The sequence below is a fragment of the Cherax quadricarinatus genome, chromosome 2 (genome assembly GCF_038502225.1).
Source record: "Cherax quadricarinatus isolate ZL_2023a chromosome 2, ASM3850222v1, whole genome shotgun sequence".
Classification (NCBI taxonomy): domain Eukaryota; kingdom Metazoa; phylum Arthropoda; class Malacostraca; order Decapoda; family Parastacidae; genus Cherax; species Cherax quadricarinatus.
In genome coordinates, this window is record NC_091293.1 from 77,757,664 (window position 1) to 77,776,266 (window position 18,603).

The window sequence follows — 18,603 nt, forward strand, 5'->3', positions numbered from 1 at the left end:
GGAATGAAAAATGATAGATGATAATAAACACTCAGAAAATCCTAGAGGGACTAGTCCCAAATCTGCACATGGAAATCACTCCCTACAAAAGCAAAAGACTTGGCACACAGTGCATCATCATCCCCCCCCCCCCAGTGAAAAGCAGGGGTGCCATGAGTATGCTAAGAGACAACACAATAAGTGTCAGGGGCCCAAGATTGTTCAACTGCCTTCTACCATACATAAGGGGGGATTATCAATAGACCCCTGGCTGTCTTCAAGAGGGAGCTGGACAGGCACCTAAAGTCAGTTCCTGACCAGTTGGGCTGTGGTTTTATGTAGGTTTGTGTGAAGCCAGCAGTAACAGCCTGGTTGAACAGGCCCTGATCCACCACGAAGCCTGGACATGGACCGGGCCTCGGGGGCAATGACCCCCCAAAGCACCCTCCAGGTATGAACAGTAAATATCCGAAACCACTCCTTTAGCATGCAGACACTGATATTTAATTCAAAAAAGCTTTAGAATTCAGATTTTTTGAGAAATTGTACATTTGGAGTTTTCTTGATTTCGAGCACTCCTAAGTATGAATTACTGTAATATGCTCAATGATAATGGTAAAAATAGTAATTACTGGGATTCTGTTATTCTCGAGTTCCTGTTCTTTCAAAAAAATTCTCTCTCTCACACACACACACACACACACACACACACACACACACACACACACACACACACACAAGTGCAACAATAAAAAAAAGAGAATAAAGATTATATTCAAAAAAGATAGTATGACCATGAGGATCATGTGTTTTAGAGGAGAGATGTGTTTTTAACTGCAACTATAAACATTAACAAATTCCTAACTCTTAAACCCTAGTTAAGTCACAAATCAGTAATTCACTCTTCTTATACTGTAAAAATAGAAAAATGCTAACTTATTATTGTGGAGAGTACATTTCATGGCAACAACAATCACCAAAAAAATTTGTCTGAAAATTTCAATAATTTCTGTAGTTATTCTTTCAGGAAACCAAAAACTAATGTTCTGAAAGGATAATTAGTAACACCACAAAATCAACTGTCATCTCCATATAACATGCTGAAATTTATCAGGTGCGCTAACCTTGGTGCATTAGTTAGCGTGTTCTTGGTAATGGATGACCGCAGAGTGCGGTTGACCCTCATACTTGCACCTCTTGCAAAACATGGCATTGGAGACGGTACAGCATGAGAGGGTGTGGTCCCTCGAGAATCTGATGCATGTAATATGGTTGTTGCAGGTGTGCGTGGAGTGGTGAGGGCAATACTAGATAAGTGTGCTTTACTTCCTCTGAGCATCGATGGTGTAGTTGTAGCTGGTGTCCGAGGGGTTCCTGCAGGAGCTGTGCTGCACAAATTTGTTGGGGTCTTCAAGAAATGCGAACTGTCCGATTCGAGTAAAGAGTTAGAAGACGAAGTACGAAGTGGGGTCCTCAACCTAAAAACATTAACACTTTAAAATACATATGTAAATAATTTGTAAAATGCATTTCAGTGAGAGCAAGTTCTGAATAATTCAATTACAAACTATACTGCAATGCCTTGCACCTATCAATATCTGGTGTAAGCATTTTATTCAAGCAATAAAATGCTTAAAATCTAAATACCCAAAAGAAAGTTCCTCCACTATACAACTTAAAGGACATCAAAGATACTGATGGCTTGCCAGATAAAAATATTTAACCTCTTATTTTTACACCAAACACTATAAAAAAATGGAAAAAAATTAATGCTTAGCCCTTTTACACAGTCTAGTAGCTTCAAATTTGGTCGAAGAGCCTGGTAGGCCTAAATATGAGAGAATAGGTCTGTACAGTCAGTGTGCATAGTACACAAAAAATTGGGGCATCCACAGTGCCATCTCAGTAAACTAGTGTTCATCATGATGTGCAGATACAAAGGCCTCACTCCCAGGTGAGCTCAAAGGGCATTAATGCTCAGTGAAAACCAAAGATTACAGAACTTAGAATGAGTTTTTTGGTTTTGAACATTAATAACGAAATGTGATGCACAGGATGCCAGAAAAAGCGCTACAAATCCCAATGACTCGCAACCATCCACATCTGGGGCCTGGTTCATCCAGAATACATCTAACATGCCTTAAGCAAAGGCTCATTCTCCAGTGGCTTGGCACAGATGTGAGAAATGGTTATGACAGTTATATGGACATTGATTTCTTAATAATCTATGACTAGTCCAGTGATGAAAATTATTCACCTTTGAAGCATCAATATACATGGCACTGCACACGATCTGGTAGCATGCCCATTGGTATCCCCAGGAGAGACAGTACATCCCAGGACCCAACAACAGTGACAGTGAGGATGATGGTACTTTGACTGGCATGGGTAGTGGGTCGCAGGCAATGCCGGCACTGCGTGCAGCAGTGCCTGATGAGAAAAACATGCAGCGCCGATGCCAGGACAGGCTGGGAGTCATGCCCCACACCCCAGTGACCCATGACCACACCCACCACCACCACACAACCAACCACAAATATCCAGCAACCACACCCAGACCACATCTGACAACATACAGTGGAATCCAGCTCAACTGTACTCTGGGAAATGATGCCACTGAATTTAAATTCTTTGAACTATATGTCAATGACCTTTTAATGAAAATTGTAGTGAGCAGAAACCAACACACTTTAGTATACATGTTGGTTTCACCACAATCTTGGCAACACCAGTGGAGAGAGAGAACTGTGGCTAAGATTTCTCTCTTCTTTGCCATAATAATGCTTATGCCACTTGGGTATAAGCACAATATTCAATCATAGTGGTCAACTAACCTCCTTGTATGTAGCCCAACATTCAGTGATCTTATCAATCAACAGATTTATCCTATTGCTATGTATGCCACACTTCCCTGACAAGACAAGGCCTGACAGGAACGACAAGTTATACAAGACTAGGGATGGCTTGTTTATCTGAAACAGAAGCTCAGTGTGTTTTTATCCCTTCAGGAACTTTATCATCGACAAGTCTTAGATCCTTTCCAAAGGAAGACTCATTCAAGCAGTAAACAGCCTCTCCTCACTTAAAGTCAGTGTTGCATTCCTAATATGTTGGTAAACAAATTCATCGCTAAGCGAGGAGCATACTACAATGGTGGTGGGTTTGTGTCACCCATCTTTGATATTGTTTTAATGTCACCTGTGCACCATTTATAACAATTTTAGTATATTTTTATATGTTTATACAGTAGTGTACTGTATACTGTAATAAACAGAATAGAGGAAATCAGCTCTAATATACATTATTTAGGTATGCATACTAATCAGAGCCCATTGTAAGTCCAAGTCGTTGATAAACGAGTACATCACTAAGTGAGGAGAGGCTGTAATGTTAATCATAGTGTTTAGTTGGACATTATTTGCTCTGCTCCCAAACATAATGTAGAAGATTTTGTGAATGTTAGGTATTTACATTGGTCCAATCCACTCCTCCTTTCAGTGGCTCCTTGCTCCATCTTATCGTTATACAGTGGAACCTCGGTTTTTGTATGCCCCAGTCTTTGTAGGATTCGGTTTTCAATGACTTTTTTAGACAAAATTTTGTCCCAGTTTTCGTACATCCGCTCAGTTTTCATAGAGTTGAAAATGGTCCATACCAAACTTGTCTGCATGTTTATATGCTATGGAACATGTTTCTTATGTACAGTGGACCCCCAGTTATCAGCTGTTCCTGTTATCAGTCAACTTGGTTATAGGCCAGTTTTCGGCTTCTGGTTATCGGCCATTATTTCACTTATCAGCTGTATGAGATGCTGGGACGCGTCAACCTACCCACCACCACTCCCGCCAGTTTGGCTGTGCCTCTGGTAGAGACGTGTAAATTCTAGCGCCCTTAAATCAATCTGGAAAAGGCTGGTAGGCTTACATGTGACAGAATGGGTCTACATGGTAAGTGTGCGCAGTAAGAAAAAATCTAACCACCCGCATTGCATTATTTGTGGGAGTGGTAACTCAATGTGCCTTTGTCACTAAGTCAAGCGGTAAGGAATACCTCACTCTCCAGCAGTGTGGGTGGTGGGGAAGGCAGTGTGGAAGGGAGCATGGGTTTGTGTGAACAACATGGCTGTCTGGCTGGCCAGCTGGCTGTGTCTCATAGGTACACAAATACAATTCTTTCTTTCTTTCAACACACCAGCCGTATCCCACCGAGGCGGGGTGGCCCAAAAGGAAAAACAAAAGTTTCTCCTTTCACATTTAGTAATATATACAGGAGAAGGGGTTACTAGCCCCTTGCTCCTGGCATTTTAGTCGCCTCTTACAACACGCATAGCTTACGGAGGAAGAATTCTGTTCCACTTCCCCATGGAGATAAGAGGAAATAAACAAGAACAAGAGCTAGTAAGAAAATAGAAGAAAACCCAGAGGGGTGTGTATACATATGCTTGTACATGTATGTGTAGTGTGACCTAAGTGTAAGCAGAAGTAGCAAGACGTACCTGAAACCTTGCATGCTTATGAGACAGAAAAAACACCAGCAATCCTACCATCATGTAAAACAATTACAGGCTTACGTTTTACACTCACTTGGCAGGACGGTAGTACCTCCCTGGGTGGTTGCTGTCTACCAACCTACTACCTATACAAATACAATTATACAGTGTAAATTACCTAGGATAACCCAAAAAACATCCAGACAAAGTGCTATACTGTGCTTGTAGATAGTGGTCATGTGTAATACCAGTTGGTTCATGAGCAATTCTGAGACGAGAGAGACAAGCAGACAAAGATTGAGAGAGACAGGCAGGCAGGCAGGCAGGCAGGCAGGCACAGGCACAGGCACAGGCACAGGCACACATCATAGCTCTCACAGAAACCAAGCTTACAGGTATGATAACAGATGCCATCTTTCCAACGGGATACCAAATCCTGAGGAAAGACAGAGGGAACAGGGGGGGTGGAGGAGTGGCGTTGCTGATCAAAAATCGCTGGAATTTTGACGAGCTGGAGAGAGGAGACAGCGGAGAAGAAAGTGATTACATAGCGGGAACACTTCACTCTGGAGGTCCCAAGGTGGTAATAGCAGTGATGTATAACCCACCACAGAACAGCAGGAGGCCAAGGCAAGAGTACGACGAGAGCAATAGAGCGATGGTTGACACACTGGCTAGAGTGGCCAGAAGAGCTCATGCATGCAGGGCAAAGCTCCTGATCATGGGTGACTTTAACCACAAGGAGATCGATTGGGAGAACTTGGACCCACATGGGGGCCAAGATACATGGAGGGCTAAGATGATGGAGGTGGTACTGGAAAACTTCATGTGCCAACACGTAAGGGACACTACAAGAGAGAGAGGAGAGGATGAACCAGCAAGGCTGGACTTAGTATTCACCTTGAGTAGTGCAATATCGAGGACATCACATATGAAAGACCCCTTGGGGCCAGTGACCATGTGGTTTTAAGCTTCGAATACACAGTAGAGCTACAAGTGGAGGGAGAAGCAGGAAGGCCAGGACGAATGAAGCCAAACTACAAGAAAGGGGACTACACAGGAATGAGGAACTACCTGAACGGGGTTCAGTGGGACAGAGAACTGGCAGGGAAGCCAGTTAATGAGATGATGGAATATGTAGCAACAAAATGCAAGGAGGCTGAGGAGAGGTTTGTACCCAAGGGTAACAGGAATAATGAAAAAGCCAGGATGAGCCCATGGTTTACCCAAAGGTGCAGGGAGGCAAAAACCAAGTGTGCTAGGGAATGGAAGAAATATAGAAGGCAAAGGACCCAGGAGAATAAGGACAACAGTCGTAAAGCCAGAAGCGAATATGCACAGATAAGAAGGGAGGCCCAAAGACAATATGAAAATGACATAGCAGCGAAAGCCAAATCTGACCCAAAACTGTTGTACAGCCACATCAGGAGGAAAACAACAGTCAAGGACCAGGTAATCAGGCTAAGGAAGGAAGGAGGAGAGACAAAAAATGACCGTGAAGTATGTGAAGAACTCAACAAGAGATTCAAAGAAGTGTTCACAGAGGAGACAGAAGGGACTCCAGAAAGACGGAGAGGTGGGGCACACCACCAAGTGCTGGACACAGTGCACACAACCGAGGAAGAAGTGAAGAGGCTTCTGAGTGAGCTAGATACCTCAAAGGCAATGGGGCCAGATAACATCTCCCCATGGGTATTGAGAGAGGGAGCAGAGGCGCTATGTGTACCCCTAACAACAATATTCAATACATCTATCGAAACAGGGAGATTGCCTGAGGCATGGAAGACAGCAAGTGTAGTCCCAATCTTTAAAAAAAGGAGACAGACATGAAGCATTAAACTACAGACCAGTGTCACTGACATGTATAGTATGCAAAATCATGGAGAAGATTATCAGGAGAAGAGTGGTGGAACACCTAGAAAGGAACGATCTCATCAACAGCAGCCAACATGGTTTCAGGGACAGGAAATCCTGTGTCACAAACCTACTGGAGTTCTATGACATGGTGACAGCAGTAAGACAAGAGAGAGAGAGGGGTGGGTGGATTGCATTTTCTTGGACTGCAAGGAGGCATTTGACACAGTTCCACACAAGAGATTGGTGCAAAAACTGGAGGACCAAGCAGGGATAACAGGGAAGGCACTACAATGGATCAGGGAATACTTGTCAGGAAGACAGCAGCGAGTCATGGTACGTGGCGGGGTGTCAGAGTGGGCACCTGTGACCAGCGGGGTCCCGCAGGGGTCAGTCCTAGGACCAGTGCTGTTTCTGGTATTTGTGAACGACATGACGGAAGGAATAGACTCTGAGGTGTCCCTGTTTGCAGATGACGTGAAGTTGATGAGAAGAATTCACTCGATCGAAGACCAGGCAGAACTACAAAGGGATCTGGACAGGCTGCAGACCTGGTCCAGCAATTGGCTCCTGGAGTTCAATCCCACCAAGTGCAAAGTCATGAAGATTGGGGAAGGGCAAAGAAGGCCGCAGACGGAGTACAGTCTAGGGGGCCAGAGACTACAAACCTCACTCAAGGAAAAAGATCTTGGGGTGAGTATAACACCAGGCACATCTCCTGAAGCGCACATCAACCAAATAACTGCTGCAGCATATGGGCGCCTAGCAAACCTCAGAACAGCATTCCGACATCTTAATAAGGAATCATTCAGGACCCTGTACACCGTGTACGTTAGGCCCATATTGGAGTATGCGGCACCAGTTTGGAACCCACACCTAGCCAAGCACGTGAAGAAACTAGAGAAAGTGCAAAGGTTTGCAACAAGACTAGACCCAGAGCTAAGAGGTATGTCCTACGAGGAGAGGTTAAGGGAAATCAACCTGACGACACTGGAGGACAGGAGAGATAGGGGGGACATGATAATGACATACAAAATACTGAGAGGAATTGACAAGGTGGACAAAGACAGGATGTTCCAGAGATTGGACACAGTAACAAGGGGACACAGTTGGAAGCTGAAGACACAAATGAATCACAGGGATGTTAGGAAGTATTTCTTCAGCCACAGAGTAGTCAGTAAGTGGAATAGTTTGGGAAGCGATGTAGTGGAGGCAGGATCCATACATAGCTTTAAGCAGAGGTATGATAAAGCTCACGGCTCAGGGAGAGTGACCTAGTAGCAATCAGTGAAGAGGCGGGGCCAGGAGCTCAGACTCGACCCCCGCAACCTCAACTAGGCGAGTACAACTAGGTGAGTGAGTACACACACACACACACACACACACACACACACACACACACACACACACACACACACACACACACAGAGCTAGACAAGATAGACAGAGCTAGACCAGCAAAAAGATATAGAGCTAGACAGACAGAGACATGTTTATGCGTAAAGCGAAAACAAATAATGCGAAGGCAGTATACCCTAATCAAATGTCACCACTGTCATTAGTGGAGTAATAAGATAAGACGCCCCTCATCAAATGTCACCAATGTCGTTAGTGGAGTGATAAGATAAAACAAGTGACACACATCTTACATCATGCTTGTAAGCACGACTGGCAAATAATATGTACCAGGACTCACCCAGATGTGACGCAGTGACTACTACTGCGCAGTGTGTAATATCTGTTGGTTCATTAGTGGCTCTGTCAGAGAGAGACAATCAGAGACAGATAAGCAGAGAAACAGAGCTAGACAGACAGGAGTAACAAATCAACAATCACTTCCATCCTGGCACCACTCAACAATGACACTACCACCCTTCTTTGAGGAGGGGGAAGAGAGGGGAGAAGGTGCCTTCTTCAGTGATTAAAGACATCTGTGCAAAGTACAATGAGGTGCAAACTTTTGTGGAGAAATATCACCCTGACCAAGCTGAAACAAGCAATATCTGCAACATGTTCAGTGACAAAACTTTGTCCCATTTGTCTTCCATAAGCCAAGAAGAGTTCTCATTGTTTTGTGTATGTGAAACTAATGTTTAAAAAATGTACTTTTTTATTTTTAATATTTTTGGGTGTCTGGAACGGATTAACTCTGTTTACATTAATTCTTATGAGAAATATTTCGGTTTTCAGCCATTTCGGTTTTAGGCCGACCTTCTGGAACGATAACCGAGGGTCTGCTGTAATTCAAGAAAATATCATGGATGGATTAATGAAAATGTCTTATATTAACATAAAATAAGTGAATGTATAGGAGCTTTTGAACCAAGTGAGAGAGTAATTGTGGTAGGGGACCTGAATGCTAAAGTAGGAGAAACTTTTAGAGAGGGTGTGGTAGGTAAGTTTGGGGTGCCAGGTGTAAATGATAATGGGAGCCCTTTGATTGAACTTTGTATAGAAAGGGGTTTAGTTATAGGTAATACAATTTTTAAGAAAAAGAGGATAAATAAGTATACAAGATATGATGTAGGGCGAAATGACAGTAGTTTGTTGGATTATGTATTGGTAGATAAAAGACTGTCGAGTAGACTTCAGGATGTACATGTTATAGAGGGGCCCCAGATATATCAGGTCACTTTCTAGTTGTAGCTACACTGAGAGTAAAAGGTAGATGGGATACAAGGAGAATAGAAGCATCAGGGAAGAGAGAGGTGAAGGTTTATAAACTAAAAGAGGAGGCAGTTAGGGTAAGATATAAACAGCTATTGGAGGATAGATGGGCTAATGAGTGCATAGGCAATGGGGTTGAAGAGGTATGGGGTAGGTTCAAAAATGTAGTGTTAGAGTGTTCAGCAGAAGTTTGTGGTTACAGGAAAGTGGGTGCGGGAGGGAAGAGGAGTGATTGGTGGAATGATGATGTAAAGAGAGTAGTAAGGGAGAAAAAGTTAGCATATGAGAAGTTTTTACAAAGTAGAAGTGATGCAAGGAGAGAAGAGTATATGGAGAAAAAGAGAGGTTAAGAGTGGTGAAGCAATGTAAAGAGAGCAAATGAGAGAGTGGGTGAGATGTTATCAACAAATCTTGTTGAAAATAAGAAAAAGTTTTGGAGCGAGATTAACAAGTTAAGGAAGCCTAGAGAACAAATGGATTTGTCAGTTAAAAATAGGAGAGGAGAGTTAGAGGTATTGGGAAGATGGAGGGAATATTTTGAGGAATTGTTAAATGCTGATGAAGACAGGGAAGCCGTGATTTCGTGTAAAGGGCAAGGAGGAATAACATCTTGTAGGAGTGAGGAAGAGCCAGTTGTGAGTGTGGGGGAAGTTCGTGAGGCAGTAGGTAAAATTAAAGGGGGTAAGGCAGCCGGGATTGATTAGATAAAGATAGAAATGTTAAAAGCAGGTGGGGATATAGTTTTGGAGTGGTTGGTGCAATTACTTAATAAATGTATGGAAGAGGGTAAGGTACCTAGGGACTGGCAGAGAGCATGCATAGTTCCTTTGTATAAAGGCAAAGGGGATAAAAGAGAGTGCAAAATTTATAAGGGGATAAGTCTGTTGAGTATACCTGATAAAGTGTATGGTCGAGTTATTATTGAAAGAATTAAGATTAAGACGGAGAATAGGATAGCAGATGAACAAGGAGGCTTTAGGAAAGGTAGGGTGTGTGGAGACCAGGTGTTTACAGTGAAACATAAGTGAACAGTATTTAGATAAGGCTAAAGAGGTCTTTGTGGCATTTATGGATTTGGAAAAGACGTATGACAGGGTGGATAGGGGGGCAATGTGGCAGATGTTGCAGGTGTATGGTGTAGGAGGTAGGTTACTGAAAGCAGTGAAGAGTTTTTACGAGGAAAGTGAGGCTCAAGTTAGAGTATGTAGGAAAGAGGGAAATTATTTCCCAGTAAAAGTAGGCCTTAGACAAGGATGTGTGATGTCACCGTGGTTGTTTAATATATTTATAGATGGGGTTGTAAGAGAAGTAAATGCGAGGGTCTTGGCAAGAGGGGTGGAGTTAAAAGATAAAGAATCACACAAAGCAGGAGTTGTCACAGCTGCTCTTTGCTGATGACACTGCTCTTGGGAGATTCTGAAGAGAAGTTGCAGAGATTGGTGGATGAATTTGGTAGGGTGTGGAAAAGAAGAAAATTAAAAGTGAATACAGGAAAGAGTAAGGTTATGAGGATAAAAAGATTAGGTGATGAAAGATTGGATATCAGATTGGAGGGAGAGAGTATGGAGGAGGTGAATGTATTCAGATATTTGGGAGTGGACGTGTCAGTGGATGGGTCTATGAAAGATGAGGTGAATCATAGAATTGATGAGGGGAAAAGGGTGAGTGGTGCACTTAGGAGTCTGTGGAGACAAAGAACTTTGTCCTTGGAGGCAAAGAGGGGAATGTATGAGAGTATAGTTTTACCAATGCTCTTATATGGGTGTGAAGCATGGGTGATTAATGTTGCAGCGAGGAGAAGGCTGGAGGCAGTGGAGATGTCATGTTTGAGGGCAATGTGTGGTGTGAATACAATGAAGAGAATTCGTAGTTTGGAAGTTAGGAGGAGGTGCGGGATTACCAAAACTGTTGTCCAGAGGGCTGAGGAAGGGTTGTTGAGGTGGTTCGGACATGTAGAGAGAATGGAGTGAAACAGTGACTTCAAGAGTATCAGTCTGTAGTGGAAGGAAGGCAGGGTAGGGGTAAAGGAGGTTTTATGTGCGAGGGGCTTGGACTTCCAGCAGGCATGCGCGAGCGTGTTTGATAGGAGTGAATGGAGACAAATGGTTTTTAATACTTGACGTGCTGTTGGAGTGTGAGCAAAGTAACATTTATGAAGGGGTTCAGGGAAACCGGCAGGCCGGACTCGAGTCCTGGAGATGGGAAGTACAGTGCCTGCACTCTGAAGGAGGGGTGTTAATGTTGCAGTTTAAAAACTGTAGTGTAAAGCACCCTTCTGGCAAGACAGTGATGGAGTGAATGATGGTGAAAGTTTCTTTTTCGGGCCACCCTGCCTTGGTGGGAATCGGCCAGTGTGGTGATAAAAAAAAATAATAATATAAGACATTTAATGTGCCCAAGTGATTATTATTAGAACAGCCTCTCCTCACTTAGTGACGTACTTGTTTACCGACGACTCTGACTTATGATGGGCACTGACCAGTATGCATACCTAAATGTATAGTAGAGCTGGTTTCCTCTATTCTGTTTATTTAAACATACAGTACACTAATGTACAAACATTTAAAAATATACCAGAAATGTTATAAATGGTGCAAAGGTGACATTAAAACAATATCGATGATGGTTAACACAAACCCACTACCATTATAGTATGCTCCTCACTTAGTGACGAATTCGTTTACTGACGAGGTCTGAGGAACGGAACTCTATTGTTAAGCGAGGAGAGGCTGTATAGTGGACCTCCGAGTTTCCTGATTAATCCATTCCAGAGAGTCTGCAGAAGGACGAAAGTGACAAATGGTGTTACCATTTTTCCCATAAGAAACAACAAAAATAAAATTAATCCATTCCAGACACCCAAAAGCATATAAAAAAAAAAAAAAAAAAAAAATTACATACAGAAAACAATGAAAAATCAAGTACATACATGTATAAAATAATAACATTACACTTACCTTTACTGAAGACTTCTGGGTGGATGGAAGACGGGAGGGGAGAGGATGAAGGTGTACTATTGATTGGAAGGGGAATCCCTTCCATAAAAACTTCAGGTACCAAGTCCTTATCTGGGGTTACTTCCCTTCTTTGCTTTTTAATGCCACTGGGAACACCTCGAGTCACTGGACCCCTGTCACACAAAATATCTGTCCAGAGAGCCCTGTTTCTGGCATTTCTTTAATATTTGTCTGAAGTTTAACACAACATTGTCATTGTACATGCTGTGAACACGGCCAGCAACAGCTTTGTCAGGGTGAAGTTTATCCATAAATGTTTGCACTTCAGTCCACTTTGCACAAATATCCTTAACCATTTCAGGGTTTCGGCCGTACTAGTATGGCTTACTCGCAAGGGTTTTTGACGTGCTAGTACGCATAAATTCTAGCGCCGTCAAATCTTGCGGGAAAAGGCTGGTAGGCCTAGATGCGAGAGAATGGGTCTGTGGTGGGTGTGCGCAGTAGGAAAAAAATCTGGGACCCAGTGGTGCATTGTGGGAACACCATCTTTGTAAACAATGTCCACCATGCCTCGCGGTAAGAAGTTCCTCACTCCTCGGCGAATTGGGACACTTTTGTTCCCAAGTGACAGTTCTAATACAGATGGAAGTGCCAGTGAAGATGAGTTTCAAGGTTTTGGTGAGGTTTTGACCGAAACTAATGACCATAATATCGGTAATAGTGAGGAAAACCCAGACGACCCTCAGCCTTCCACCTCTGGTGCTGGGCCGTCTTGTTCACATTCAGTTGTACCAGAATCAAAGAGGAAACTCCTATTTTCCCAAATCCCAGACTCAGATGTGAGCATTTGTGATGATAGTGATAGTGAATATGAACTACAAGCTCTTGAAACTAGTTCCAGTAGTGATAGTGAAGTGCAACATTCCCCAGTGAAGTGTCAGTATATACGACGATATATGCGTTCTGGTAGTGTGCCATATGCTATTCCAAGGGGAAGGAGTACATCCCGTGGCTGTACAACAGGAACAGACAGTGAAAATGACGATGATAGTGTTGCAATTGGGATGGAAAATGTGCATTGTGGTGGTAGTGGTGGTGCTGTCCGTGAGGCACCAGCAGTGGGCCATGCTGCCACCCATGCCGCTGCCTCAGCTGATCTACAACAAAGGCCACCATCCCCCACCCACCCACCACACCAGCCTCCACAACCACAACCTCCACAACCACAACCTCCACAACCACAACCACCTGTCATTGTCCAGTACCCACCAGCAGACTGCACCTGGGATTGGCAGGAAGCTGTCAATTTTGTTCCAAATCCCCACCAGTTTCATGACAGCCAAAGTGGAATACAGCCATCCTGTACACTTGGGAACAATGCCAGTGAACTGGAATGTTTAGAGTTATTCTTTGACGAACCCCTGATGGAAAGTATTGTCATGGAAAGCAACACATACTACGAGTACACCATGGCAAACAATACTTTCACCAAAATCACGTCTACACCAGTGGAAGGAGACAACTGTGGCTGAGATGTATCTTTTCTTTGCCACAATAATGCTTACGCCACATGTGTATAAGCACAGTGTGAAATCATACTGGTCAACAGACCGCCTGATTGCAACCCCAGGTTTCAGTGATATAATGCCAGTGAATCGATTTGTGCTAATGTTACGTATGCTTCACTTCTCAGACAAAACCAGGCCTGACAGAAATGACAGGTTATATAAGATTAGGCATGTGTTTGTGTATCTGAAAGAGAAATTCATTATGTATTTTTATCCCTTCAGGAAACTTGTAATTGACGAGTCTTTGATTCTGTTCAAAGGAAGACTCTTTCAAACAGTACATACCAAGCAAGAGGAAATGCTTTGGTATAAAGTCGTTTGTGCTTTGTGATTGTTACAGTGGTCTGGTATTGGATATTATTGTGTACACTGGAAGTTGTACATTGCAAAATACCAGGAAGTTATTGGGCATCTCTGGTGATGTGGTTAGAACAATGATGGAACCATATCTTGGTAAGGGGCATATATTATATACAGATAACTGGTACACAAGCCCCACACTCAGTGATTTTTTGAGAGTGAACATGACAGATGTGTGTGGCACAGTGCATGCAAATCGGAAACATATGCCCAGGTTTGGCGCTGGCACTCGTAGAGGTGAGGTGCAGGCGTTTCCTGCTAATGACATGGCATTTCGGTGGCATGACAAACGAGATGTCACATTGTTGTCATCAGTTCACCCTAATGAAATGGCAGACACTGGCAGGCAGCATAGAGAAAGCAATGAACCCATTCTAAAACCTGCAGCGGTGATGGACTACACCCTCAATATGCATTCAGTGGACAAATGTGACATGGAGATTGGGTTTGCTGATTGTGTTCGCAAGAGTTATAAGTGGTACATAAAACTCTTTCTATCTTCTGGACATTTCCATGCTGAATGCTTATAATATGTTAGTCCCTTAGCTCATTATTTTACATTTGTTAAATAATCCAGGTGCTATTTTTTAGCTTAAGACTATTTACTTTGTTTTATACTTAATTCAAACTATAGATTCACTACAAATCTTATGATTACAAGCATTGATCCTGATACCAACCTCTTATTTAATGACTTAAATGAATCAAACAGTAACTGTAATTACTACACTGCAGAACAATCAAAGGCACTTCTCAGTGCCAACAACAACATAACTATATTTAACTACAATATCAGATCTTTAAGCAAGCATTACGATGACCTCATAGCATTACTAAATTCCTTACATGCCAATATGTCCATCATTACACTAACTGAAACCTGGCTAAAGCCTGATAGTACAGATGTCTATGCCATTCCTGGTTACACAGCCATACACAACTGTAGGCCAGATCAACAAGGGGGTGGCACAGCCATATACTACTCAGACCAACTAGAATGTATCACTAATACTTGCACAAGGGATGAACATGGGGAATATATAATAGCTAAATTCAAATCAAAGTACCTACAAAAACCTCTCACATTGATAAACATCTACAGAGTTCCACAGTCAAACATTAGCCAATTTAGTCAAAATCTAGGAAGTATGATAACTGATGCACGCATGAACAAAGATCACTTACTACTCTCAGGTGACTTCAATATAAATCTCCTGCAAGACCAGGACCCACACGTTACTGAATTCACAAACACAATGAGTAACTGTATGTTACTACCAACAGTAACAAAACCTACAAGAGTTACAGAGACTAGTGTTTCCCTACTTGACCACATCTGGACCAACACCATATCCCCTTTAAAATCAGGCATAATTACAGATAATACCACAGACCACTACCCTACTTTCCTCATAACAACTCTTGGTAAACTACCCCAAGACACTACTAAAGTCACCTTCAGACTTCACAATGAGGCAGCCATTAATAACTTCACAACAGCAATAGCAAACATTGATTGGCACACTGAGCTAGAAACCTATACAGATATTGACAAATGTATTAATAATTTTCTAAAAAAAAACCCAATACCTCTATAACAAGCACTGCCCTAAAAAAACTAAACAGATGACAGCAAAGAGACTGAACAGTCCCTGGCTAACACCCAGCATTCTCAAATCCATAAATACAAAACACCAATATGAAAAACAGTACAGAATGGGTCACATAACCAGAGACCAAACAAAACGTTACTCGTCAATCCTAACCAGCCTGATAAGAAGGGCAAAAAAATTGTATTATGAGAACAGATTATCCAACTTACGAGGTGATATAAAAAAGACCTGGAAAACCCTATCAGAAATTCTGGGAACAAAAAAGATATCACGAAATAGCGAAATAAAATTAGCAAAAACAGATGAACCCCAACTCCCACCAACAGAAACAGCAAACAGACTCAATGATTTCTTCTCCACTATAGGACAAAACCTTGCCAATAAAATCTCAAGCTCAGATACCCCACCAAATGACTACCTCACCGGCAACTACCCGAACACACTGTTCCTAGCTCCGACTAACCCATACGAAGTCTCCCTTATTATCAACGCACTAAAAAACAAGGCAGGAGATTTAAATACCTTACCACCCCTTATATACAAAAAAGTGTCACAAGTGCTATCACCAATCATTGCAACACTCTTTAACAAATCCATTGAATCCTCCACCTTCCCTACAGTACTCAAAATAGCAAGGGTCACCCCGATCCACAAAGGAGGAGACCAAACAGAGTTGAATAACTATAGGCCAATATCCAACTTACACCCTCTCTCAAAAATCTTCGAAAAATTAATTCATAAACGAATCTACTCCTACCTTATCTCCCAAAACATACTCAACCCCTGCCAATTTGGATTCAGGCCTAATAAAAATACTAATGATGCTATTATACACATGCTAGAACATATATACACTGCAATAGAGAAAAAAGAAGTCCCACTGGGGATCTTCATTGACTTACGTAAAGCTTTTGATACAGTTGACCATGACTTGCTCCACGTAAAATTGTCACACTATGGTATAAGAGGGCACTCCCTCAACTACCTCAAGTCTTACCTCAGCAACAGAAGCCAATATGTGTACGCAAATGGGGCAAACTCTTCTGCACAACCAATTACAGTTGGTGTCCCACAGGGAAGTGTCCTTGGCCCTCTTCTCTTTCTCCTATACATAAATGACCTTCCAAATGCTTCGCAATTACTCAAACCCACACTATTTGCAGATGACACTACATACGTCTTCTCTCACCCGAGCCCAGTCACGCTAGCCAATACTGTAAATACCGAATTACAGAAAATATCTACCTGGATGAGGACTAACAAACTTACACTAAACATTGACAAAACCTACTTCATTCAGTTTGGTAACAGAGCTACAGATGTCCCTCTTAACATAATGATAAATGGATCACCTATCACAAAACTAATAGAGGGAAAATTCTTAGGAATCCACCTTGATAATAGACTCAAATTTCATACACATATACATCAAATTTCTAAGAAAATTTCCAAGACTGTAGGCATACTATCGAAGATACGGTACTATGTTCCACAGTCAGCCCTCCTGGCCCTATATCACTCTCTTATTTACCCCTATCTCACCTATGGAATTTGTGCATGGGGCTCAACAACAATTAACCATCTCAGACCACTAATTACCCAACAAAAGGCTGCAGTTAGAATGATAACAAATTCTCACTACAGGCAGCACACTCCACCAATATTCAATACACTAAACCTACTCACCATACAAAACATCCATACTTATTACTGCACCTATTACATACATAGAACACTTAACTCTGATATTAACCCTCCCCTCAAACATCTCCTTGCCAACCTCAACAGAACACATGACCATAACACAAGGCACAGATCACTCTTTGATGTTCCTCGTGTCCATCTCACACTATGCAAAAACTCAATGCACATAAAAGGCCCTAAAATCTGGAATTCATTACCTGTAAATATAAAAGAAACACAACCTGTTTATAAATTCAAGTCTCTTCTCAAAGATTACTTACTCACCCAAAACCAAATAAATACTGAATAACTGAACATTATAAATTGTATATCTTAAATGTTTCTCACAATTATATCACATAAATGTTAAACCTAAAACCCAATCTAACTTTATTATTTTTTAAATACACTACCTAACAGAATCACTACCTAACTGAATGCAACCATATGACCTGTCTTTGTAATACTCACTTGTGCTTTATAGTTATCTGTTTACATTAATGTTTTATCACTGATTTCATCATTGCTTAGTAGCAGCGCTGTATAGTCCTTGTGGCTTAGCGCTTCTTTTTGATTATAATAATAATAAATCATTGCTTAGTTAATCTTAAGTTAATTTTAAGCCAGCCCGTAATGCTATGCATAGTATAAGTGGCTTTGGCATACTGCTCTTATCTGTATTTTTTTTTGTACCTCTGTATGTGTGCACAAATTGGAAATAAATAAATAAATAAATAAATAAATAAATAAATATGATGAAGACCAGAAACAAACCACAATACGGCGAATTCTGTTTGTCTGTCATCAGACAAATAGTATTTAACCCTTTGAGGGTTTTCGTCGTACTAGTACGTCTTACGCGTAGGGGTTTTTGACGTACTAGTACTCATAAATTCTAGCGACCTCAAATCTAGTGGGAGAAAGCTGGTAGGCCTTCATATGAAAGAATGCGTCTATGTGGTCAGTGTGCACAGTCTAAAAAAAATCCTGCAGCACACAGTGCATAATGAGAAAAAAAAAACTTTTTCCATTTTTTTTTAATAAATCAGCGACTTTGCAGTGTATTTTCGTATGGTATTTATTGTTGTATTCTAGTTTTCTTGGTCTCATTTTATAGAATGGAAGACATATTACTGAAATTGAGATGATTTTGACTGGTTTTACAATGAAAGGTGCCTTGAAATTGAGCTCAAAGTAGCAGAAATGTTCGATTTTTACCAAACTTCAAAAGTAAGCAAATCGTGCCAAGCGTGCAATACACGTCAACTGGTGAGTCTAATATTCTTTCACAAGTGCACCAATAATATTTATACCATTTTTTACACTAATGCAGTAGTCTGCATAACAGTAAATCTTATATTTTTTGTGAGAATAAAAATTCAAAGTGGAAAGCAAAAGAATATAAGAGGGGCCTTGAGACGTGACTAATGACT

General features: G+C 41.7%; 1 protein-coding gene across 3 annotated transcripts in view; it reads right to left on the reverse strand.

Moving 5' to 3' along the window:
* Nucleotides 1-18,603, reverse strand: part of LOC128684368 (kinesin-like protein KIF14) — a 269,582-nt gene that overhangs the window by 242,008 nt on the left and 8,971 nt on the right. For 2 of the 3 annotated variants that reach the window (XM_070089073.1, XM_070089083.1), the window contains exon 3: nt 1,104-1,457. In XM_070089073.1, the coding sequence (XP_069945174.1) occupies nt 1,104-1,457 (354 nt within the window). Of the gene's footprint in view, nt 1-1,103; nt 1,458-16,484; nt 16,702-18,603 lie in introns of all 3 variants that reach the window. The other variant, XM_070089065.1, reaches the window with a different exon arrangement.